The sequence below is a fragment of the Apostichopus japonicus genome, chromosome 1 (assembly GCF_037975245.1).
Source record: "Apostichopus japonicus isolate 1M-3 chromosome 1, ASM3797524v1, whole genome shotgun sequence".
NCBI classification, from domain to species: domain Eukaryota; kingdom Metazoa; phylum Echinodermata; class Holothuroidea; order Aspidochirotida; family Stichopodidae; genus Apostichopus; species Apostichopus japonicus.
Window position 1 is genome coordinate 13,212,122 of NC_092561.1, and position 26,004 is coordinate 13,238,125.

Below are 26,004 nucleotides of genomic sequence, written 5' to 3' on the forward strand. Positions count from 1 at the left end.
GCAATGGACATACACAATCGGAATACATATGTAGTCACAATGGACATACACAATCATAATACATATGCCGTCGCAATGGACATACACAATCTTTTACAACATACCTCTCTTAGATTAAATGAATGAGTGGTGGGGTGATGTTTATAGAACGTTTTGATTATTTTTAGGAAGCCTTTTCGCAGGCAATTTTCTTCAACTTTATAAAGCGGACAGTTATATAGTAGTTACAATATTTTATTCTTGTGAACTCAAAAGGGAACATCTTTCAAAGTAAGTGCAAAACAATAGCTTATCATGGAGGATGCTTTCGAACTTTCACAAGATGGAGGAGGGGGGGGGGGGGTGGAGTGGGACTTTCTTACCCTACAAAATTACCCGCGTTTTGGGCGAGGTAAAACAATTATACAATGAACATACTTCCAAAGTGTTTCTGGTAAATAAATGGTTTCTTTGCAGTTCTCTTGCAGTTCATTTAGGACCAGTATTTTGTTGAATATCATCTAAGCATCACAGAGCACAAGCCTTGAGTAGTGCTCGGTTATGAACTTATATGCATTAATGAAAATACTTCCAACGTTTCTCTGGTAAACAAATGGTTATTTGCAGTTCTTTTGCAGTTCATTTAGGACCAGTATTTTGTTGAATATCATCTATGCATCACAGAGCACAGGCTTCGATTAGTGCTCGGTAATGAACTTTTATGCATTGTGTAGATAAAAAGAATGGAGGAAACTTCAAGGTGGTCAGGTTTCACAGGTTAATTTGATGCTCAGTGGGGGAGTCTTCCATTGCTGTATTTCCATGTGTATGTGTCTGTTTTTCAGTGTGTTTCTGTGTGTTAGGATAAATATGTCCGTGATTTGTAGCATTCGAGTGACCGTATTAATATACATCTCCATATTTTATCAAGCTGGCTAGCTTAAAAGTTACGATTTTTTTTCAGGCGGGATCATGTCTTTCATTCAACGTATACTACTTTCTGTTAAACTTCAATTGTAATATTAGCTACAAGATCTCTCTATTTCTTTGTCAACTTATTTAGAACAATAGTACGATTTAAGCTGATAACAAGCCAATTATTGCATATCATGCATTGAATTAGTTACGGAATGCATTCTATCAATGACTTGTTTGAAAATGATGGGTGACTTTTACCAAGTTGATCAATTTATTGAGAAGTAATCCACTCATTTCTGAAATCTACTTGGAATAAGGTTATTACTAAAAGTTGATTCATGTTTGTATCATCCCATTAATAGTTTGCATAATATGTTACTGACTGGTTGTTATTTGACATGTCAAACAGTTCACACTAATTTGATTGAAACTGTTTGCAGCCAGTCTTATATACAATGTGGTGGGACTTATAATCTTTAAGAAATGACCACTTTAAACATCAGAGGCTATATTTATAATGGCTGGACTACTTAGACTAACAAACAGACAATTAAATCAGTTCCTCCAGATGCAACACAAACCTCATTGGAAAACTAACAATTTTCTTGACTTTACATAACATGTAAGCAATTCATCATACACACACAAATGGCATCTTAATGTTTTCTGTTGTTAATATGAAGCTAAAATAACGTGTTTTGGTTGAGTTGTTGGAATAGATAAAACAACGCAATATTATTAACATTATGGCCTACGCTGAGTATTGGCGAAGTGATCAACTACATTAACCTTAAATGAGCATTGCAGCCTCGATTGAGCATATCTTTAAGGTGATTATCCTGAAAACCATACATTCTTAGCACTGAATAGTAAGTTTCTTCTTCTACTGGTAGTGTGCGGTTCTAATACCCTCAATTGTCAAGATTTCAAACTTACATACAGTACTTCTTATTTATTCAACTACTGTCAGTTCATTGCGACAAATTTGAGGGAGGAAATTTTGTGAAAATAGTAATTAAGTCTTTATTTGACATGTGGACAATATGCACTGTATATGACGTGATTTAGTTTGTTGATATTGCTTGTGATGGTAGATGGCATTTTAAGTGTACATGTTCACTAGTTGTCGACTAGATGCTGATACTAGGATTCTTCTTCCTCGGTGAAAAGCACAATTTATCATTAACATATATCAGTGAATGTTAGGCAATGTTATAGGATGGTGTCATCATGCTGGGTAAGAGTATCATTATCAGTGGATTGGTGTTGTAATGGTTATGATGTGGCCTTAGCTTTCCGGAAATAATTTAATTGTACCTGGATAAGTTACCTTATATAAATCCTCCTCTTTATTATTCACAGCTTATATCTACATGCCCACAGTTGGATAAAGGACAAGAAGATCAATGTTAATGTCATTTGCTTGTCACAATCACTACCTTGACGATTCTACAAATAAACCACATTGTTATCTTATGCAAAATTGGTTGACGTAGGTAAAATTGTTTCGTCCTGTATGATGATGTGGGATATAAAGAAATAGTCAAGGCACTAATATCACCGAAATTTAACAGGATTTGCTGGTGGTTATAGATTACATAAACTAGAAATTTACTTGGCAGTCATTATTTGTAGCATGTACAATTCTGCCAACAGTTAGAACTCTACTTCAAGAAACTGCTGATCTCAGACAAAACAGATGGTATGCAAGAAGTACCCTGTAAAACCCATCAGACAAAATGGACAGTCAAATATTAACACTGTAGAAAGGTTGAGAATCAGGCACAAATTTGCAGCTAATTTCAACACTGCGGGCAAACAAACTATAAGAAAGTTTGAATTGGAATTCCATTTGCCATTGATAGAAATTCCTCTAACCTCAGAAAAACATAAAGTGAAGGTCTGTATCCTTTCAGAACACAATAACTCCATAAGTAAAGCTTGAATAAAGTTCAGACTTGATATGTGTGTACACACTTTGTGAGTACAACAACTCTACAGCTTCGTGGTCTAGGGATCTGTGCTGAGGTCCACAAAGGTCAGAGTGTGAAAATGTTGTAATCTATGTTACTCTAAAAGTAAACCTTTATGCACTAATATAATTCATACGTGGTGCGTGGACTTACCTTACTGATCTATTGCAGCTTACAGTAAACGATCTCAAATATTATTTGGCAAGGAATCGACAAGCATGTTGGCTTTCTGGTTTAAGCCGGTAACAATAGTCAGCACCACTTTAGATTTGTGTTAACAGGACAAAATAGCCAACATGGAAGAGGGTCTTTGGGAACTTTAAAATCTAGTTAATTCCTGAATACCGGGACACAATGGTAGTATAACAAAGTTACCTAAATGATATATGCGATGGGTTTACTTCAGTATGTAATTAATTCATGGATCTCACTAATGATGTTCAGTAATAAGACAGGTATTCTGCTACATTCTAACTGTAGATACACAGATAATGTACACCATACAGTTGAGAATTTTTGTTATCTGCTCTTTTTGTTAACGAAGCGATTTTTTTCAACTCTCCACCAAATGCTTGTTAATTGTGAGTGTTTTGCTCATTAATAAAGCAAGCAAATTGTGACCATGACTCCTCCATTATGTGGTAAACTTGGATGTGGTTTAGTGAACAACAAGTTTCTTGTGTACCCTCCCCAAGTCTCTGGCATATGCTTCAGGTTTCTTGTTATAATTAACTACCATCGTGATTCCTTTCTGCATGTAATTGCAAATATTAGTGCAATTCACTCTCAAACTATTATAATATTAAAATATTGCATTTTGAATAAAAATTTGTAACTTACTAAGAAGTATTAGAGTACCATGTTGTTTTTTGTTGTTGTTTATTTCAAAGAGTACATTTTGCTATTCAGTGTCGTTTTCTACTTTAAAGGAAATACAATATTTATAAACTCTGAGTTATGTGACCAGGCTTTCTTACCTGCTGTCTGACGACCACTACTATCTAAGCATATTCATACACAATTTATTTGAAGGAAGTTAAATCAAGATAAAAGAGGTTATTGAAATATGCCAGAATGACAAAGGCTAGGGATAATGTTAGGGGTTCACATTTGTTGAATGTCGTTCTTTAGTTTCACCATCATCGCTGGGTGATTTCTGTGACATTGGAGAATACATAACAAATAACACAAACACTTACAAATAAGCATTCATTTGTAACAAACAGACCTAAGCGATTGGTTGTGGTCAGGGAGGGGATGGTATGTGGTGCTGAAAAGAGAATAGTGCCAGCCCCTCACATGCAGACCACCCACAATTTTTTGACAATGGTGCCAGCCCTAAGCATGTAGGCCACCTACAAGTTTTGACAATACTTATATGTTCATCCACCATTAGCCATGGTCGAAACTAGGAAGACATTGAATAAATTCCGTTATTCTTGCAAGAATCATTCATTGCCAAATCTTTTATACAAACTGTTTTGAAAGTACGACAGAAACCGGCATTCTATATAGGGTCATGTGTAACTCTTTACTTTGCTCTGATACGGTTGCGAAACCTTGTTCTGTATAAAAATCGCATACATATACCAGTTAATTTATTAAAGAAAGTTGTATTTGGGTTGGTTAGCGATTATTTTAGTCTATACTCTTTATTCGCATCGTTTCCCACTTGTTAATACACTTCAATAAGCTTTAAATCGACATACCAGCAAATTTCATTAGTTCTTCGAGAATACACCCACATGCTCTGCTCAGCTTCATAAAAAAGTGCACCTAAGTTTATGTGGATCATTTTAACTTTTATGTTACATTGATAAGAAACTTCTAAAGTTTTGCTCTTCAAAATTCTTTAAATGCAACATGGAAATATTTTGTTAGAATTACTCGTAACAATAACCGTCAATCATTTTACAATGATATACTATTTTATGATAACTTTGTTTAATTGGATATGAAGGGGTAGGAATGGGTGGATTTGGGTTGCTGGTGAAATGGTTCTATAGTTATAGATATGATAAAACCCGATTCCAAACAAGGAACGGTCCCTCCCCGCATACCCCCCCCCCTCCCTTAACTTGGCTTGCCACTTATCAATGTCATATAGGGTTAATCACCGAACACTGGAGTGCTCCTATAGATATGCTAGAATTACGAATATGGTCACCTATTGATAAACTTTAACACCTTAGTTGGGGGTTACTTGTATCATTTCTTAGCATATCAGTTTTATAAAAGATGATTACTACATTGAAACATCCATGGAAGTTATTCGTCAACATGAACTTGTGAATGTATTCGCTCTGTTCGATTCACTCTTAAAATATATTGGACACAATGCGACCTACAACTGACAGCACTGGCTTTTTACTTTTACTGGTAATCGTTATGTTCTATAAAATTCCTGTTTTGCAGAGCGTTACCAGTTCTTTTTATCGAACTACATTTACATATTTTATTCTTTAGATCAGCAATACAAAGTAACATAACGAACAATTAATACAGTACAACACATAAAATGTTACATTAAAGAAGACAAAGTGGGCTACACATGAGTACAATCCCTGAAGGACAAAATTATAAGTGAAGAAAGAAAAGGATGAAAAAAGAAAGAAAAAGTTCAAGGAAAGTGAGGTATAAAACTACAACAATAAACAAGACACACCTTTACAGAGCACCTCCAAGTAGGAAATCAATATCATACTCAGTAAGAATTTTCTGCGTGAAGCCTTTCTAAATGTTTAAGCAGTTTTGGATCGTTCGGAACTGGGCTAATCTTAGTTGCTTTTCTAAAGTTCGTTTAAAGGAATAGTTACTAAAAGCATAATTCCTTCAAAGGATTGCCAGTTATATTTCTGATTTCCATTAAGAGAAAGGAAGATGAAAGGAAATACTTTTTGTGCAGACACAAGATTAACTTGAGCCCTGGTCTCGAAAATACTCTTTCTTTAAACTCTATTGAGTATATGTTTCTTTTAAATGATAAAAAAGCGAATACATTGCATAGACATGAGCAAACATTGACGCTGTAGCCTACTTCAGTGGATCTGGAAAGGTGAAATTTTCAATTATCACCTACTTCTTGGTTCAGACCTATTGCACATTATTTTGACGTCATAAAGTGACTAGAACACGAAACCTGAGGTTGTTTCCAGAGATCTGGAATAACATAATGCATATTAGAGGATGTGTGAAAATAGTTATCATTCGACATATATTTCCATAACACAACACCGTTGTTCATTATACAGCTCCTCTCCCCCCCCCAACAACGTGTTATTTCTAGAGTGTAACACTGTTTATCATAAGAAGAGAACATCACCTTGCCTTGGATAGGCCTACAGTGGCCGAAAGAGGACAGTTTTGTCACTATACCTACATCATTGACGTCAATCGTAGTACGGGAGGAGTTCGAGAGACACATCGTTATGTTCACACATTACCGTACCAGAACCGTACACACACATGCAACTTAAATTGCCTTTAGACCCCATCTCAAAATTTGGAAGGCCACTACATGTTATTGTGCCCTTTCCCCCATTAAGCCAGACCAAACTGTATATTAAGATCTTTCTATTATATTTAAATTTTCTCATCTCCCTACATGTAATATATATAATGGGACAAATTTTAAATAGTACTTATGCAGTTGTTAAGGTTAGAGGTCTAAGGTCAATATAGATCCATCCAATTGTAACACGCTGAGTCTCACGTAAGTTCTTAGTAGGATGGGCGGTGAAATATGATTCAAGGAAGAAAAGACAAAGTAAACAAAACGAGAGCCAAACACAAAGAATTACAATTGACACAGTATATTCTAAAGATTAAAGTATTTACAGATCGGAAAAATTACATATCAAATCAAATGTCAAAATAGCACTTTAAGTCGGAACTTCTGTTCACTATACGGTAGCTGGTCGTCGTCGCCGACGCACGCACCCTCTGTAAGTGCAGCTTCCCCCTGGTGTTACGCACGCACGCACCCTCTGTAAGATTCTCTGTGCAATGGACGCACGCACCCTCTGTAAGATTCCCTGTGCGATGGACGTACGCACCCTCAGTGAGATTCCCTGTACGATGGACGCACGCACCCTCTGTAAGATTCCCTGGCGATGGACGTACGCACCCTCTGTAAGATTCCCTGTGCGATGGACGCACGCACCCTCTGTGAGATTCCCTGTGCGATGGACGCACGCACCCTCTGTAAGATTCCCTGTGCGATGGACGCACGCACCCTCAGTGAGTACAGCTTCCCCTCGACGTGACGCACGCACGCACCCTCAGTGAGTACAGCTTCCCCTCGACGTGACGCACGCACGCACCCTCAGTGAGTACAGCTTCCCCTCGATGTGACGCACGCACGCACCCCCAGTGAGTACAGCTTCCCCTCGATGTGACGCACGCACGCACCTTCAGTGAGATTCCCTGTACGATGGACGCACGCACCTTCAGTGAGATTCCCTGTACGATGGACGCACGCACCCTCTGTAAGATTCCCTGTACGATGGACGCACGCACCTTCTGTAAGATTCCCTGTGCGATGAACGCACGCACCCTCAGTGAGTACAGCTTCCCCTCGACGTGACGCACGCACGCACCCTCAGTGAGATTCCCTGTACGATGGACGCACGCACTCTCAGAAAGAAGTATAGGCAACTGCCAGATCGAAACTGACAGTCGCGTACACACTTATAACACTGGTTGCTTCTTACGGTTCCTAAAAGTGCTGGTGCTCTAAGGCCTAATTTAAAACAAGATGAAAGATTTGGTGGGCCCGGAGCCGCCCTGTACCACTTCGTGCAGAAAATCCTACAATTATTTACGTCGAACAAGGGTCTAATCTCTTCAGGTGGTGAGCTAACAAGGAAAACGGTATTCTTGCCCTATATTTCTGGTCCACACCGCTAGGTGAGTGACGTCAAGGTTTAGATAAATATAACAACGGAATCGGGTTTTCTTCCTAATTATCAACCCGCCGAAAAACTGCCTAAGTATTTAGAAAGACAAAGATACTAAAATCTCACCCAGAAATGATGGCAAACAGCTACAAACTTTCCATCTTAAACCAATTAGCGGTTAGGGCCTAGAACACACGTCCGCACTTGTCTGAGTCTTGCTGTGAACTGCCCAACTCCTCAGCACGAGGCAGATTATAAGAGACGCGCAAGTTGCACGAGCGTCCACATGGGCATCACATGTCACGCTAGTGAATTAAGAAAGGTGTCGGGCGCCCTCGATTCAGTTAAATCAGGATGATCCGAGCTCCGTTACACAATCATAGAAGAGATAAGATTTGCATCTCCATGGATTGGCATGTAAGGTTTTTCATCCAGCCCTGATCCCTTTGTTTTATTTGCTATCTTACTAGTGTAACGTTTTTGAGTATATAAAGTTTTTTTTTTGTGTGGAAATGTTGATGCTAATTTGTTCATATTTTCTGTTATCCAGTTACCAGATGTACTGTACGGATTAAAAAAATTCAAACAAATCAATCTGTTTGTTTTAAGAATTGACATAAGAGGATTTACAGTAATGAATATGCAACAATGTCAACCGACCAAGCAGAGAAATGATTGACATTAGCTCGAAGAAAAAAAAAGAGTGTTATCAAGGGTATTAAAGTCATAATCCACACGGATTAATGAAGATGCAGATATAGATGCAATTAAAGAATTATTCCAAAAATCAAGATAAATTTGGCAGCAGAAGAAGTACCCAACTACCAATTTGAAATGTGTAAGCATAATTGGTAGTTGGGTAAGTACTATTAGGTCTGGAAGTCTAACTACAATAGTTTACGATTAAAAGTAATCGATATGGAGATTAACGATGTCCATTAACTCACACACTCACATAAATGCTTATAAGAGGAAGATTTCAATACCCACGTGACACTGTGACTTTGGTAGACTTAAAAGTAGGCATACTGTCTTGATAATATACAGAACTGCGTATTAAAGTTATGGTCCATTTTGCACTTTTGCATCTGATGAAGTTGAATACCAGCGGTCTCTATAAATAACACCAGGAATACCAGTAAATTACGGAACACAATTTTTATTCGGAGTGCTTGGAGAGTATTTTAGTCTATAGTATGTTTCGCATCGTTTCCTACTGTTTATTAGAGAGTTTAACGTCCTATTTATTATATGAAGTTCCAAAAATACGTATTTGAAATGGTTCTTAACAACAAGATATTTTAATTTTTTGCGACATATTGTTTTATATGAACCTTTACAGATTATAGATTTGTTGAGCTTGAAAATGGCAAGATCACAAATGCATAAAGTAATATTCTGAACGATTACAAAGACAATGAAGTAGCTATTCAGTGACACTATGTTGGGTAACAAAATGATAAATAATGTAGACCTTGTAGTCTCAATTATATGCTGTGATTATTGAAAATCAACTGAATGTATCGATGAGTTGCTTTTATAAGACCTTAATATTTATTATACAGAATCAGGAATGTCTTAGAACTATAATACGTATATGTTCATAGTTGTAATGTAGCATTGTTGCGTGTGACGTACGAAATCCTATTTAACAGTACAATCCGTGTTGTGTTTACACAAACATTAAATATCATCTTTGGTGGAATAATTTCTTTATCACAGTTCTTTAGTGCTATTAAGTGTTTTCAGTTACACATGTTTTATTATCAGTTTCAGTTGGTTAGTTGTGTAAATAAAGGTTGTTACCTTCACGTTCATCTTGGTAAAGGCACAAACTTGGATTGATATTTGAATCACTTCATGAGACACGGCTCAATTTTTTGACCTTTAAAAACTCCTGTATACATTTTAGAAGACTTGGACCTAGTCAACGTTAATGTAATTCAGTTTGAGAAAACAAAATAATTACCGCACTAATCGCAAGGTAGCCATCATTTAATAATATAAAAACATCGTTGATGCTCTTTTACCAGCCTGGGGAGCAAACACATATTAGTTTTGCGTGGATTGGCAAAGGGAAGGCTTAGATGTTACTTCGTTCTGGGAGAGGTGTCTAAGGGAAGCGGTATGCCTTTTTCCTCCGAGAAAATTGGTAAAATGCGTAGATGCAACGTGGTAATATATTTGAATCTTTTGAAGCAATATTAAATTTCAACTGTTTAGGTTCTATACATACTTTACGTGGTTGCTCTCTTGCTGGTAGCCCAAACGTACGTAATAAAGTGGGCCTATTTTGAAATTGGTAGACCAGAAAGTTACAGTATTTGCTCATAAAGTTAATGCTTACTGAAATCTGAGCGTCACTTGAAGAGAGAACTTCCCAACAGAGAACTGTTCAGAACTGATCTCGAACGAAATGGCTGGTAAGATGTTTCACACTGGTTTTTAGTATTTTTGTCGTAAAGGGATTGGTAGTGTTTGAGTAAACTATGTACAATTATGATACAGTTGCGAAAAAGATTACAATTATGAATGTTTCAAGATCTGATATCGGTAAATATCAGGGCTATATACCATTTCTTCGATCTCATATCACCTAGTAGTACTTCTAAAGTACCCTCGTCGAATTTCCTGACGATGTTTTGACCACGTTGGATGGACCTATTTTTACATCTGGAGTTAACCTCTGTTTAGTCTAACCGGCCGACACACCGTGAACGGATATTTTGTATGTAAAAAGTGGCATATTTAGACTTTTCTGTTTGCCAGTTCCGCGGTAGACCTTACTGGTCGTGTCGAGTTGAAAATACGGGGTGTATTTAAAAAAACACTAGCATAACTCAATTATTTAGATTTTCAGTTATAAACATGCATGCTAGATCTATGTCAGGTAGCGTAGAAAGCTTCCAAACGTGAAGGGCTTAACGAAGAATTTGTTTTGTCCTTCTAGAAACTTTCGATGTTTCATCTCAAAGTTTCGACGATTCGGTATCTTGCAGTTTGAATATCTTTAATTAATTTAAACGTTTGAAGAATAATCTTAAAGTTCGACTTTTCATCTTAATTTTTTTGACGTTTATAAACGAATCTTATGTCTCAAAGTCGACGTCTTATCTTGACATCTCAACAAACTTTAGGTTTTGTTCGTATCCAAATTTCAACATTTTACTAACCAAAGTTAATCTCAAAAGTGTTCTTTTACAATCAAATTTGTAGCGCATCAATGTTAACACTTTTGACGTGTTTCCCATATGCTGACGTTTCGTCCAAGAATTCTTATCTCTCAGCTAAAAAATGTAACATATTACGTACGAATTAACTGCGACGTTTAATGTCAAATGCCAACGATTTATATCAAAAGTTTGGCCTGTTACCTCTTAATTTCATGCTTTTGTTCTTCAAATGTTGATGATTTATCTCAAAATATTTTATGAGAGTACAAAATGGATTCCTGAGTTGTTCATTTGTTCAAAGTGAGTTGTCAGTGACGATGACGATTGAGTCACTAAATTGATTTCTGTCTTGCAAAAATACCGGTACATTCCCTCCTCTCTCCCCTAGTCGTTTAACCTTAGGGACGACCTTGTATAAACAGTTCGGTGTTACTCGAGTGTTTCGGGGTCTTTTTAGACCCCAAATAATGAATGACGTATCATATTTATGACGCTCTTCAAAGTGTAATTTACAGTTATTATATCGTCCTTACTGTACAGACGTACTCAGCCTTGTACACTGAACATACGAACTCTGGACTGTCATTAATTTATTATATTTTTTAAAGCAGACTCAAAAGCGTGACGTTCGTGGACATTCAGAGAGAATTATAATAACGAAATTAGGCTTAGACTGTGTGTTCTTGTGACTAGACGGTCTTAATCATAGTTATTTTGCGTCTTTCCAGGATTCCGCTGCATAACCTCGTGGCTACTGATGGTTTTTATCTTGGCTAGCATGTTAACAACAGTGTCGGGCTACGGGTATGATGCCCCAGCCGAAAATAGACAAGAACTTAGAGAAGTGTTGCATGGGCTCTACGAAAAACGTGAAGAATGATCGATTCAGAAAAAGTGTATCCGGTATGTCAAAATGAGGTACATATTTGGTTTTATGTAATCACTACATGGTCAATATTGAATATATATATGACCAATAGATACAATATTTTATTATTAAACATATCAATATAACTTACAGTTATACAAAGCTATTAAATTACACATTCACGAAAAGTGGAATCACTGTGGTCGAGTGGTACGCATTTTGGTCTGTTACAAATAGGTAAGGTGTTTAATTCCTACTTTCACCTGAATAGTCCCAACCGGAAGAAACCGGTGGTAAAGTGGAAATCTTTTGGTGTTTTTGTCTTTATTAAATATATATATATATATATATATATATATATATATATATATATATATATGCATATATATATATATATATATATATATATATATATATATATATATATATATATATATATATATATATATATATATGCATATATATATACGAATAAAAATAAATAAAAGACCCTGTGAAACAACTATGCTGTATTTAGAGAACGGCTGGATCTCGAGTGAGAAACAAACCAAAACAACTTAACTTAAGTAAGTGATTGGAAGTAAAACAGCCCATGTTTGGTTTTGCAGAGCTTTCGAGCAAAACTAGCTCCTTTTCAGTGCATGATCACCGAAAGTGACAAGAAGTAGCAGGAATTTTTGATATGGTCTTAATATGTTGAGTCGTTCTCATTCTTAGTTAGTTTTTTCGACTCTCCAACGTATTGTGTGTGTAAATTGCAAATTTTGCAGTAGATGAGGTAAATGACATTTTTAGATAGTCTTTTATTTTCTGCCGGATTCGGAACGTCCATGTACTTTAGTTGCTCTGAAAGGCCCCAGTAAAATCGATAAGTAAGCACGTCTTGCAAGTTTGTGTACAGGGCGATGATCCTGCATTTTCTGCTCTGTTTGTTCCTGATGAATGATACCCGAAATGAAATGTCCCGTATGTTTCTAGCTCTTGTAAATCAAATGACAGGTGGATCTGAGAAAACTGATATCAGACGTTCTGTGCTTTGAAGTTATGTGAACATTCTTCTGAATGATATTGGCCGGTGGTGGAAGAAGAGGGTGGAAACCAGTAACCAGAACTGGTTTGAGGGGGGGGGGGGTTTGTACGTCAATGTTTCAGTGCGGGTTTGCTTTTGGCCTTTTGATGGCATTTTCAATAGAACCCCGAAACTACTGTCTGTTGAGAAGGTGTTGTGACAGTTCTTTGGTGCGAGAATCAAAATCGACTTCAGAAGAGCAAATGCGTCAAAATCGCATCGATTGACTACTATGTATTCTGAGTGAGATACAAAAATTAAATTAAGTGAGTGATAGGGAGTAAAATAGCCAATGATTGGTTTTGCAGAGCTATTGAACAAAACTAGCTCTGAGAATGACTAAACATAGATCTGCGATCAAAACAGTTAAGTTCAACCAACCTGTTGCAAATAACTCCCAATGACTCACAATCTCCCAAATCATTCGATTGAAAAATAACGTGTTATTGCCATCGACCAAAACGATTCTTGGACAGACTAATCTAGAAAAGGAAAGACAATTTCCGGGAACTAAATCTCAATATCACGGCACCATTTGATTTAAACACCAGAAACGATCGACCGTCCCAAATAAGTCAAAACAATTCCTTTGAAATTACGGGATCAGAAACGGACTAAAATAATCCGACACGGATGTGAAATTAATCCTATTTTTTCCAAACCTTCTGCTAATCAAGCAGAAATCAGTAAGTCGCATTTGCTTCATAGTCATGTCGACAATCTTCTATATAAAAAGTTTTAATTTATGATACTCCTGCTACTCCCCAGAAAGAAATTGGAAGCCTCCCAGAATGCAGAATCGCCTATAAACCTACCTCAAGAAACAGACAGCAACACAAAAACTAACATCGCCAACATCCAATTAGAAGATGAAAGGATTCAACAACTAAGGGCAAGTTCCTCGACAAGTGTACAGCACCAACGCATCATCTTCACCAGCTTATAATAAATCAACTTAGGAGTTCGGTCTTTTTAATGGAATCACCCCACTCACCTGCATCGATGCAAAAATTTGGGGCCACGACAAGCAGAGGAATTCATTTGTATTTACAACTCTATCCATGTTCAGATCCCACCATGCGAAGCTAGCAGCATAACAACCTACATCTCTTCTGTAACGTCCGTTCATCGAAACCACACCGACAATGAAGCCTCTCCTCCGTGACGTCTAGCATCGCCAGTCCAGTCTTTAAAGCCAGCCACCACTCATCGTTTCCCTTAAATAAATGAAGTCGCCATCAATATTTACAAAACGATAATTATATCAATCAAGGATTATGCAGCACCGGTCATCTCACACATCACAGAAAACAAACTAGAAAAATTAGACGCAATACAAAGGAGAGCTTGCCGCATCGTCTACCACCTCGACTTCTAGACTCCTACAGAAGACACCATCGGTTTAGCTCAACTACCTACTGTACAATAAGCCAACGACTGAACTCCCCCTCAGGGAAAACTTCTTAGACAAATGTCAACGAGAAGGCCACCATCTACATCAATTCATCCAGAACCAACCCCAACATCAAAAACTGCTGCCGAACACCCCATTTCATAACATACATTATGAAACAGACATATTTTCACACAGCCACCACCATCTCCACACCGCCAGCCTCCGAAGCCACCACAGGGACAGATCGCGCCGTCACCAACATAGATGACTTCCAACATCAACATCCACTAACTTGGACCTCCAGGACAACGAAATTAATTGAAACCACTAATTCGGGCACCGTACTCAAATACGGTCCTCTCTCAGCCCTCCGCCTTGTCACGTCTTTACCCAACTTACATAAAAAAAAATCAAAAACTCAAAATTAAAGGTCTAGTCTCTATTTTTCCGACTAGGTTTCGGCCTAGGTTACTGAAGCGCCTTCGGGCGGAAAAAGTTACGAGACATATTAATACCTTAGTTAACTTGGAGGTCAGACGATAAAAAATTAAATGGTACATATTTGTTGAATTGTTTAACAATTCGTAAAGCAACGTGAGTTATTTAACGTAAATATTGTTTTGTATTTTCTTCGTTCTAAAATTGTAATTCACGAATACTCGACAAAACACGCCAACACAAACTTGTGAACAAATTAACTGCACATGTCGGTATCGTTAAGATTACTGATTAACTTTTGTAATAGTCGTTAATCTCTATAAGGACAGGTATTCCTTAATAATAACTTAGACAAATAAAAACACCTGCCAGCATATGTAGCAAAAATCTAAATAAGACTTAATGAAATATTGCGCTGTATTTCACAATCATTCAAAATTTTCTACGGATAAACGTTTGATTGACCTACCAACTCTTTGCTAATAGGTGACAAAGTATCTCATAGATACATACAACAACTTTACTTACTTCTACTCGTGCTATAACTTACTAATTTTGTCACATAATTCGAGTTAGTATCAACAAATTAATTGGTTTTTTAAATTAAATAAGTTCTTTTTTTACTATCAAAGAGTCAAAATAGCATATGTTATGGGCACGACAGACATAACATTTATGTGACTAGTTGGTGAAAAAATGTCTAAAATGATTGTATCGCTCTAATGCATCCATGCAAGGTAAAGAGTGTCTAATGATTATACACGTAATACCTTGACTAAATCATCACAGCTCGTTTGCTCCATATATTCATTAAAGTCTTCACTCTACGTTATAGGTACAAGCTCCTTTTTTTGATAGCTGGCATATTGGTCATTCATTGCGTCTTAAATACAATACGTATCATAATCACGTACATACTTAGCTAGGAGAGATCTGTTTTGATCAGTGAACCAGAACCACTCACTCTAACTACTAGTAAATTTCTAAATCTGTTCCCGAGGTAAAATTACGTAATCTATAACTTACTCAGTTTTACACCACCTATATTATTTTGGAAAAGTTACAGATCAACTTCAAAATACTTTTCCAGTTTGGTAACCTTTATAAAGGAAATTCTGCTCTTATTTATATTTACGACAGGCTTTCTGTGAAGGAGAAGTGTTGGAATACTGACGTATTGGCATTGTGGAGTATGTTATATCAAGAGGTAGAAAGGAATCACAAAAAACCTCAGAATATTTATATTTTTCCTCCCACGTTCAGTTTCTTTCAAGTAATTTATCAAAGACAGTGAAACCCTTGAAAAAAATGCTTATGTCGGCTACTGCAGAAAGAATCCTATTTGTCATTGTCAATTGCAGCAGACGCTTGGTTTATATATTTCATTCTGGTAAAGCAGGTTCTGTGTAGGCGTTGACTAACAAATTATCTTTAGAAACAGGTGAGGACTGTTTGGCATTGTATTACTAATCAAACACCTCTCGATGAACACACGAAATAAAGATGCAATTAATCAAGTAATATATCTTAGTAACAAATATTACGAATATAAGAATGTGATAAAAAAGATTTGAGACATTATTCAACGAGACGTTAACAGACAAGAATTACAAGATTACTCGAAGAAATGATGACTTTCACCATCCTCATGGTGGTTGTGGCCACAGGAATCTTTGGGAACATTGCTCTCGGGCTGGACGATAAGGTAAATCAAACGTTAAGAAGTTAAGAAAGAAAGCTAAGGAAGTTGGATGGTTCATATAAATTGCTGATCTACGTTTTCAATCATGCAACTTGATTAATCGTGCAATATTTGGAGACCTATACCGATAAATATATAATATATAGTTTCACATATTTAAATTGATTAAAGTTTAGATTCATTGATATTGGTATAACTACTAACTCTAAAATAACAATAATAAACCAATTTTAATTGTTATGATATATCACCTGCACCAAATGTCGACGTCAGACTACATGGAAGACTTTTCGATAGAACTTGTCACATGTTCACTCAGACTGCATTGTAAGTCAGTCGGTACTAAATTTCTTGATCATATTTTTCCTGAAATTTTTCCTGAAATCAAAAGACCAGAAACAATATACAACATCTACCCCTCCCAAAAATTAGATTTGCTTATTACAGAAACAGCAATGGTTTATGTATGACAGTTGTCAGCATAAGTTCTTATACATTTTATATTATATTTTATTGTCAGTAAAATTCAAGATTACTGTGTTGAAGGACAATATCATGTCTCTCGACGAATGTAAAAAAAAAGAGTAAAGAAAATATGTGGATCGTAATTTGTGGTGAAGTTGGTGACGGTGGCTAGAGCCCCCATGGGTTGTGTTGGTGTTGTTGTAACCGCTCATCTTATATTAAGGCTAAATATTGCTAAACTATATATGGAAATAAAAAAATATTTTCCAAATAAGTGTTTTCATAGAAACCGTAATCTTACTCCGACTTGCATTATTATGTAAGGTAGAAAAAATACCAATTATGTCTAAATCAGAATTTATTCATGAATAAATAATTAGATTAATGAATTAATTACATTAATTAAGCAAAAGGGTCTTTAATGTCTTCATGGAATCTCTGGGTACAAGGTCATGGTCGAGCGGCACAAAGGACGGTTGCATAGAAGGAGTGTAGCCTACCATATGGGATGTCTTGGGTTCGATCCCTGACCGGCCAAAGTAAATAGCATTTACCTCCAGGAAACATCCACGGTTTTGACATCTGCAATGGATTGTAAATATTCAAAATGATCTAAAACTGGAAATCGAAAAGCCACCTGACGTCAGGTTTCAAGTCATTGAGACTTAGTATCATAAAATAACTGCCCTCGGACTGAAAGAGAACAATATTAACAACTGGGATTGATGGGACTGGGGCTAAGGCCCTCATGGTTAGGTCCATATTTGGAAAGGAGATGAAAGAAAATGAGAAAGACGAGTTTAGTAACTGACCATTCGAAACCCCTAAGATCCTTCATTTGTCTTTTTTTGTCTTACATTAATCTTTTCTTCTATTGATATTATGGTTGTGTAAAAGTAAGGTGGTCTGACGTTTCGACCCTAGAAGGACCTTCTTCAGAGGCTTAATGACAAGTTGCAGTAACTTAAGGGACAAAAACACCCAAGTTATATAGACAAGTTAATGAGCATGGTGAACACAAAGAAATAGATGTAAGGGGATTAGTAGACAAGGGACGGAGAGAAGAAAGAAAGAAACCAACAGGGTAAGAGGTGAGAGAAACAGTAGAGGGACAAAGAGAGGATTAAGGAAGGATGTAGGGAATAAACTAGAGAAGGACAAAGACAGAAAGGTGAAGAGAAAAAAAGGGTGGAAGAGAGCTATGAGAAAAGAAGTGACAAGGGGAAAGGGGCAGAAGAAAATATATTATTGTTGCTAATATTGTTAGTTTTTTTACCTTCTTAGGAAACTATCCCCCCAAATGCACACTACCAATACCCTTCCACCTCTCGACAAGTGATGTATCGCGACTGTAGCGAAACACAGGCTCACTGTGATTCACAAGCCAGTGGGTTATACCAAATTCAACCAGACGGATATGGTGCATTCGATGTGTATTGCGATTTCGACACTGACGAAGGAGGATGGACGGTAACAACGTTTTTGTTCTTTAATTTATTCATTCTACTCGCTTGTTTGGACTGTGATGCATGTTTATATATTCCGCCTAACACAGCAGAACTTATAGGGCACGGGAGATGTTAGTCTACATGGGTTTGTGCAAAGATCAACTATGATGGATGCAGGCCTATTATGTTCTACTAAGATAGATGACTGGGGAACCTATGATGAAGCGGCAAGAGTCATTTACTTCCTATTACCCTGCCTGACAGCTTTCATATCTAGCCTTCGCATAGAGATGTCTAATAAGTCTTACAGTCTTGGAAACGTTAATTCAAATTTCCGAACGTACCCGCTTTACTTCACTCAGCTCTACAAGGAATGAAATGGTCCTGACACTTGACGCATACGTCTGGTCAACAAACCTCGTGGTACATGAAATTGTATCATATATACGTATCTTTAGCTTTGATGATCACGTCTTTTACATTCCTACCCTACAGGTGATTCAACGCCGCTTGGACGGATCAGTCAATTTTGATAAACTGTGGACTGATTACAAAAATGGCTTCGGCTTTCTAAACAGAGAATTCTGGATTGGTAATGAAAAACTTGCCTACCTCACCGCTCAGAAGAACTACGAGTTACGAATAGATTTCCGAAATCAGCAAGGACACCCCTACTACGCATCATATGATCACTTTCGTATTGGTGACTCGGGCAATTACTATAATCTCTTGCTGGGGGTATACTCCGGAAATAGTGGTAGGTGTAATCTCAACCAATAGTCTCGGAGAGTTATTAATCGGTTTAAAGGATGACTAAAGCAAAGTTTAGTCTTTTTATGTCAGAGTCCTAGAAAGAGAGGAAAAAAGAAGGCTAGTAATGTTTTTATAACTACTCCGGTTTTCAAGAGATTCAGATTTAAAATATATTTTTGGAAGGCTCCTTTCAGGCTAAACTGGAGATGATTCTGTCATCTCATCAGCAGATTAAAATATGAATGTTAATTGATTGTTTTATTTGTTTTAATACCTAAGCTAAAACATGTTCCTTTAAATTCATATTAACAACAGAGTATCGTTGCAAGCTGTCCAACCCCCTTTTCATTGTAAAGGTTGCTTTTCGTTGTAAGTGTGTTATCTGGAGCCATGGAAGTCTCGTGTTTTTCTATTGGCATTGTGTAACGTAAGATGAAACTACTTATATGTCTGTTAGACTAAATTGTCCATCTATTTATATAGTTTAGGTCATTTTGCTAAAAGCGGTGTAACAATATACCCAGTGCTGATAAGAGTATGCGTTAACGATTAACAACATATCGAATTTTGTCTCTCATGTTTTAAAGGCACAAATCAATTCAAAGTTAGTCAAATGAGCTCTGTCGTTGTCATGTTTATGCTTACCTTTGGTAGACCTAAATAACAATTTACGGGTCCAGATAACCTTACAATTGTTAATGGAACCTCAATGCTGTTGACAAGTTCAACGAAACCTGCGGTTACGAGATATACCGAACACTTCAGTTTTAGATTGAAAATGTATAATGCTAGAAGTCCTGTTATGTAAAAGGAACAAAATTGGTCCATTTCCCATCTTTATAATATTTTGCGTTACTTGGATTGACAGCAGAGCGCTTTTTTGAAATGTGTTAAAGAATTCAAAGGTGGGGAAAATGGGGGGGGGGAGAACCTGCACCAACGTGACAATATTATACACTATCAGGGACAGATGGAGCGGAATCCCATTGGGGAGGATCGAGGGTCACCCTCCCGGGCTCTTCCTCCAATGGAATTATAGACTTCAGATGGTACGTTCTAAGAACTATATAGACATTAGTTCTCATAAATAAGGTTAATACGCTAGCTTGTGATAGTAAAAGGACTTCTGATTTTGTTTGTATTAGAAACAAAAGAGGAGGGCGGTTGTACGACTTCCAACTCCATGGATCCCGGCCCGAAGATACAATGCAAAGATCTTGCTGATGTCAAATGTTCACCTCACCCCTCCGCCTCTTTGGGTTAGAAACATAGTTCAGGTCTTAAGTTTGCACATTAAATGGGAATATATAGTCCTCTCGATATTTCGACATGAAATGAAAAGAAAGTGACAAGACCAAACCAAAATAGTAAAAATATTAAGGTAGGCTTGCAATGTTGGCTCAAACATCTCTAACGAAATAAGCTTTTTACAAATTCTTTTTTCTATAGGGATCAGGTTCGGAACTTTCATTCTTCTGATACTCGTAATTAAATATCATGCGAACACACATAAATAGGTAGTTTGTCATAATATGCGATGTATATACGTGTACAGTATTGCAGAATTCGAATATCACATCTCTTCATTTCTTAATTCAAGGGAATGATGCTCTCAACTACCACAGGAACATGCCATTCTCAACGAGCGACGCAGATCACGATAAGCACGATTCGAACTGCGCCCGTTCTCATGGAGGGGGCTGGTGGTTCAAATCTTGCGATCATTCTAATTTGAATGGTCGCTATGGAGTCTACGAAGAATCTGGCGCAGTTGAGTGGACTGGCATGCCAGGGGGTTCGTACGCACTCAAATTCACCGAGATGAAGATACGGCCGTCATAACTGCACATGGAAGATATACGTTTGCCGTTCTTATAAATTCGAGTTTCTTTTCCATTAACCGTACGGTTATATTTATTGAAGGCATCTCGTTAAATGACACACAAACAATACTGAGTAACAAAGAACCATAATAGTAATATTCTATCCGGAATAAGATAATACCTAACTTCAACGAAATTTCTGGTATGAATTTGGAGATAATTTGGGTTAATTCTACCTCATTTAAATCCCCTCAAATTTAATTGATAAAAATCATGTCTAAACAGAAGACGTTATTCCTGTTGTAAAGCGTGATATAATCTTCATGGACTAGTAACCCTTTAACATAACGTAATCTCCCCATCACCCTTCCAACTGTCTGTTTACATCAACAATAAATTTGAATGGAAGTGAAACCACTTTAATAAATAAATTCAAGCTCACCTCAAGCTAGTTTCCTTTTTTTCCCCTCCAATGCAATATAATTATTTATATTAACCGAAAGTTTTAATATAATTTCCTGTCAACAAACAAGGTGAAACTCATTTCTCGCCCATAACTCGACATATAGGTGTTTGAATGTTACATATTTTAACTGGCTAAACCTTCAACTATACTCCAGGAAGATGGCTTGAAGCCAGAAAATTCCGACTACTGCCTTTAACCCCCCTCCGCGCTACTCGTCAACGATACGGTAAATGTCAGTCAGACACCCCATCTTTCGCGACTGCACTTTTGTTCCGACCTTTCTTCTTTACATTTGTACCTACTGGCCCTCACATCACAAAGTTATTTAATTCCTCTGGTTAAGCAAGTGAGCAACTGAGTATTAGTTATTTGCTTGAATGCTACATAGGCAACTAACTACAAAAGCTATGTTTATGTAAACAAAGGGGAAGTTTTTCAACAAATTATATTCGACGACATAGTGAATTACCCCAAAATACAGTGCTATTCCTAGTGCGCTTAATATTATTATTTTGGAGGGGCGGGGGGGGGGGGGGGGGGCTATTTATCACTCACTTGAACAATCTGCCTATCAACTTCTTAAAAGCATTTAATCTTTTAATTGTATACCATAGAGACAATATATATACCAGCGACGCAGCCCGGAATATGCACGGGAGCATATTTTGCGATTGATTTGGGGGAGGGGTCTAAGGGAGGGGTATCCCATCCCGTTTGAGCAATTTTTGCAAGAATTGAAGGTCCTTAGATGCAATCTGGTGCAAATGGTTTGCCAGTTTCATCATTATGATATTATATCATATTATCATCGATTTTGTTCCCGGTTTGAATTATTCTTTTACATGTTCTTTTACATATTATATCAGAACCACGAACATATAGTGCTCTTTTAGAATCTAATAATTAATTATAGGAAGCGCATCACGTACGATAGCTAGCTTAGCTTCATAACATGCTGTTCATGCAACAATTTTTGACGAATCATAATGGATGAGAACGCACGTTGTCGTCGTCGTTGTGCATACGGTTCGTCACACTCCATCGAGTGCGGTTAGGTAGGCTATGTGTATTTTATTACGCAGTGGCCAACTGTAGGCTGGTAATAGGCTATAGGCTAAATTGAGCTAATTACATCGGCCAAACCAAGTGGCTGAATCAGTAGTCCTGAATGTTACTACGATTGTAATCGAGTTAACGGAGCTGATACGTATTCAAGATCAAAAGAGCACTGACAAAATACCATGCAAAAAACCCAACAGTTTTTAACATTTTTCGACTCTGAAGGGCAGTTGCTCCCCCCCCCCCCCGGCTACGCCCCTAATAGATACTGAACTTACTTTTTTTAAGATAAGATATATAAGATAAAAATCTTTATTGGCCATAAAAGGAATTGGAGTTCACTCCATCTCAGTATAACATACATAAAACAGTCATAAATACATCAAAACATATGATTTATAATATATACATTTCTTAAGACAATAAAAAATCCATGTACTGGCATATAAAAAGAAGAAAAAGCCTATTTCCTACAAAACTCGTTGGCAAGGCTAAGAATGGCCCTTGGCAAGAACGAACGTCTGTATCTTTCTGTCCGGCATCTGATGACAACTGGCCTGCCAGTTCGGCTGCAATACTCAACCTGATTTCCTAGAGGATGTTCCGACGACGTAATTGACATAATATTTCTTTTAGTTACGCTATAAGCAGCTCATCTACTGATCTGAGATCATCAGACCGGCAAACTCGCCTCGCTTTTCTAACAAGTGTATTCATCTTAGCCATGTCTCTAGCAGTCGTATTGCCACCCCATGCAGCCAAGCAGAATGTAATAATGGTCTCGATGGCCGCATTGTAGAACAAAGAAATGAGAGAGGCGTCTAGTCTGAATAAACTGAGCTTCCGTAGAAAGAACATACGTTGATTAGTTTTGGCCAGGACAGTATTAACATGTTCACCACACTCTAATTTATCAGTAATGGAAACTCCCAGATACTTATAAGAATGGACTTGTTCTACTGGCTCGTTCCTAATTTCAATTCTCTCTAGTCGGTGCCCCCTACGCCGGAAATCAACAACAAGCTCCTTTGTTTTAGACACATTCAGTTGTAATCTGTTTTCGTCACACCAATTCGTAAAGGTGGATATTTCATGCCTATACCCGGTTTCGTCACCATTCTTCTTAATAAGACCTAAAATGCATGTGTCGTCAGCAAATTTAACAATATGCGTGTTGGGTTGTGTGCTGCGACAGTCAGAAGTATAGAGGGTGAAAAGAACGGGTGATAAAACACAACCTTGTGGGGCACCAGTATTCATCACAATATCGCTAGAAACTATGCCATTCACAAATACTCTCTGTGTCCTATTTGTCAGGAAGTCCAACACCCACTTTGTCAGATTATAGTTGATTCCACAACCACACATTTTGTCAACTAAGATGTGTGGAAGGATGGTGTTGAATGCAGATGAAAAATCTACAAATAGGACTCTAGCAAAATTACCAGGACTGTCCAAGTGCCTATACATGGAGTCAACAAAAAACAAGATTGCATCTTCCACAGAGCGTTTTTCCCTGTACGCAAACTGCAGGGGATCCTCATGATCAAGAATTTGGGGGCGCAAACGTGAAAGTACGAGACGTTCCAAGATTTTCATGGGGATCGAGGTGAGTGCCACTGGTCTTAAGTCACTTAAAACACTAAAGGCAGATTTTTTAGGGATTGGCACCAAGTGGGAAGTTTTTCAGGAGACTGGGACATGATGAGTGAGTAGAGACATGTTAAAAATATGATGATAAATGTAAGAGAGCTGTTCATGACACATTTTGAGGACTTTACCATTAATACCATCTGGTCCAGAGGCCCTGCCAGGTTTGACCAGCCTCAATTCCCGGGAGACTTCACCACGGGTAAACTCTATTCTTTCAGATTGACAAAAACCATCTAGTCTATGAGAGGCACGCCGAAGCTCTGCTGAAAATTCATGGTTATCAAACCTAGCATAAAACTTGTTCAAAACATCAGGCATGTTGTCAGATGTTATATTGTCTACAGTGATATCATTGGTTTTATGGTTTTCCCACCCAGTCACGCTTTTCATGCCTTTCCATACCATGCTAGTGTCATTTGATTTGAAATGACTTTCTATTTTGTCCTTGTATCTATCCTTGGCCTTCCGTATTTCACCATCTAATTTCCGGTTCACCGTTCTCAGTTTATCTCGATCACATTCTCTGAAGCAAGTTTTCTTCTCGTTGATAACAGCTTTCAGTTCTGACGTTACCTATGGTTTGTTGTTTGGATAGAGTGTCACCCATTTCTTTTCAACTACGATGCCTTTACAAAAGTTTATATATTCACCAACAGTGTCTGTGAGTTCATCGATATCTTTACAGTTGTTCATAAACAAGTCCTAATCAGTCTCTTCGAAGCAGTCCTGCAGGTGTTCCTGGGCCGCCTGGTTCCAGACTTCAATTGTTTTCTTGATCGGCTTACTCTGTCGGAGCACTGGTCTGTAGGTTGGGTATAAGGTGATTACGTCATGGTCTGAATTGCCAAGGGGTGGATGGAAAGTCGGCTTGTAAGCGTCTTTTACCGAACAATAGAATAAGTCCAGCATATTATTCCCTCGCGTGGCTCTGTTTACATACTGCGTGTATCCATAGAAACCATCTTGACAGTTGTTGAAGTCACCAGTAATGAGGCTTACTGCGTCTGGGGATTTGGTTTGTTGTTCAGCGATTAACCCGATCAGTATTGCGTGAGCTGTTTCAACGTTGGCTGATGGTGGAATATGCACAACGTTAAGGTGGATGGCTGGGAACTCTCGTGGGAGGTAGAATGGGCGGATTGTCAAAGCCAGTAGCTCAATGTCTGGTGTGCAAATTGTTTCTTCGATGTGTACGTTGTTGGGACTACACCACTTATTGTTAATGAAAGCACACACGCCTCCCCCTCTCTCTTTCAGGGATTCTGGGGTACGATCTGCCCGGTACAAATGAAATCCATCTACCCCCAAATTCGTCATATCATGATGGAACCAAGTTTCTGAGAAACATAGGATGGAAGAGTTTCTATAGTTATGTAGATACCGTGTACTAGCTTGCAATTCGTCAAGTTTATTACAGAGGGAACGGGTATTCGCCACAGTCACGATAGGTAGAAATGGTTTGTTCGAGCGCCTGTAAGCTCTTAATCTTACCCCAGAACGGTGTCCCCGCTGGCGTGGTCGCACTTCCTTTGGCAAATCGAATATATTGTGCTGGTTCGATCTCCCGGGTCGTAGGGATTTCAATTCGTAGGCTGAATACCGTAATATGTCCTGGTTCGTGTTCACAGCGCCAGTTTGGCGGAATGATGCCAATATAATGATCATCCACATGACAAAGAACAGCACTGTATCCATATTGGGTATAGGCTAGATCGCCAGCTGAACAATATATTACACACAAACACTGTATGTACCAGTTCCACGAAACGAGCTGAATCACCCGGCTAAGTCCATAAAGTTCCTCGTTTATTTCGAGTACAATCAGTCACAATTTTGCTCAGTATTGACGGGTAGGGACTTCAGGAGCACTCACTATCAAGTTTGTAGGAAATAATAACAGCCAGGACGTGAATTTATAACGTA

General features: G+C 37.7%; 1 protein-coding gene, 1 long non-coding RNA gene and 1 pseudogene across 3 annotated transcripts; 2 read left to right on the top strand and 1 right to left on the bottom strand.

Moving 5' to 3' along the window:
• Positions 1–17,641, bottom strand: part of LOC139972003 (betaine--homocysteine S-methyltransferase 1-like) — a 34,401-nt pseudogene extending 16,760 nt beyond the window's left edge.
• On the top strand, positions 9,926–14,982 carry LOC139967932 (uncharacterized). 2 transcript variants are annotated; one of them, XR_011793195.1, is made up of 3 exons: positions 9,926–10,191; positions 11,670–11,859; positions 13,647–14,982. It is a non-coding gene; the product is annotated as an uncharacterized lncRNA (long non-coding RNA). The 2 variants fall into 2 exon arrangements; XR_011793194.1 differs by having other exon boundaries at positions 11,670–11,844.
• Positions 17,642–18,217: 576 nt separating the features above from the next.
• LOC139972013 (fibrinogen-like protein A) lies at positions 18,218–20,922 on the top strand. Its single transcript, XM_071978878.1, has 3 exons — positions 18,218–18,349; positions 18,823–19,084; positions 20,681–20,922. Exons 1-3 carry the CDS (start codon positions 18,218–18,220, stop codon positions 20,920–20,922), a joined length of 636 nt encoding a protein of 211 aa, XP_071834979.1.
• Positions 20,923–26,004: the final 5,082 nt, after the last annotated feature.

Bases quoted from the DNA above. Each gene is read 5' to 3' on its own strand.
- LOC139972013 (XM_071978878.1), top strand. From the start codon at position 18,218: ATGTATCGCGACTGTAGCGAAACACAGGCTCACTGTGATTCACAAGCC. The intron at 18,350-18,822 runs GTAACAACGTTT...CCTACCCTACAG, and splicing joins CTGACGAAGGAGGATGGACG to GTGATTCAACGCCGCTTGGA. The intron at 19,085-20,680 runs GTAGGTGTAATC...TCTTAATTCAAG, and splicing joins GGTATACTCCGGAAATAGTG to GGAATGATGCTCTCAACTAC.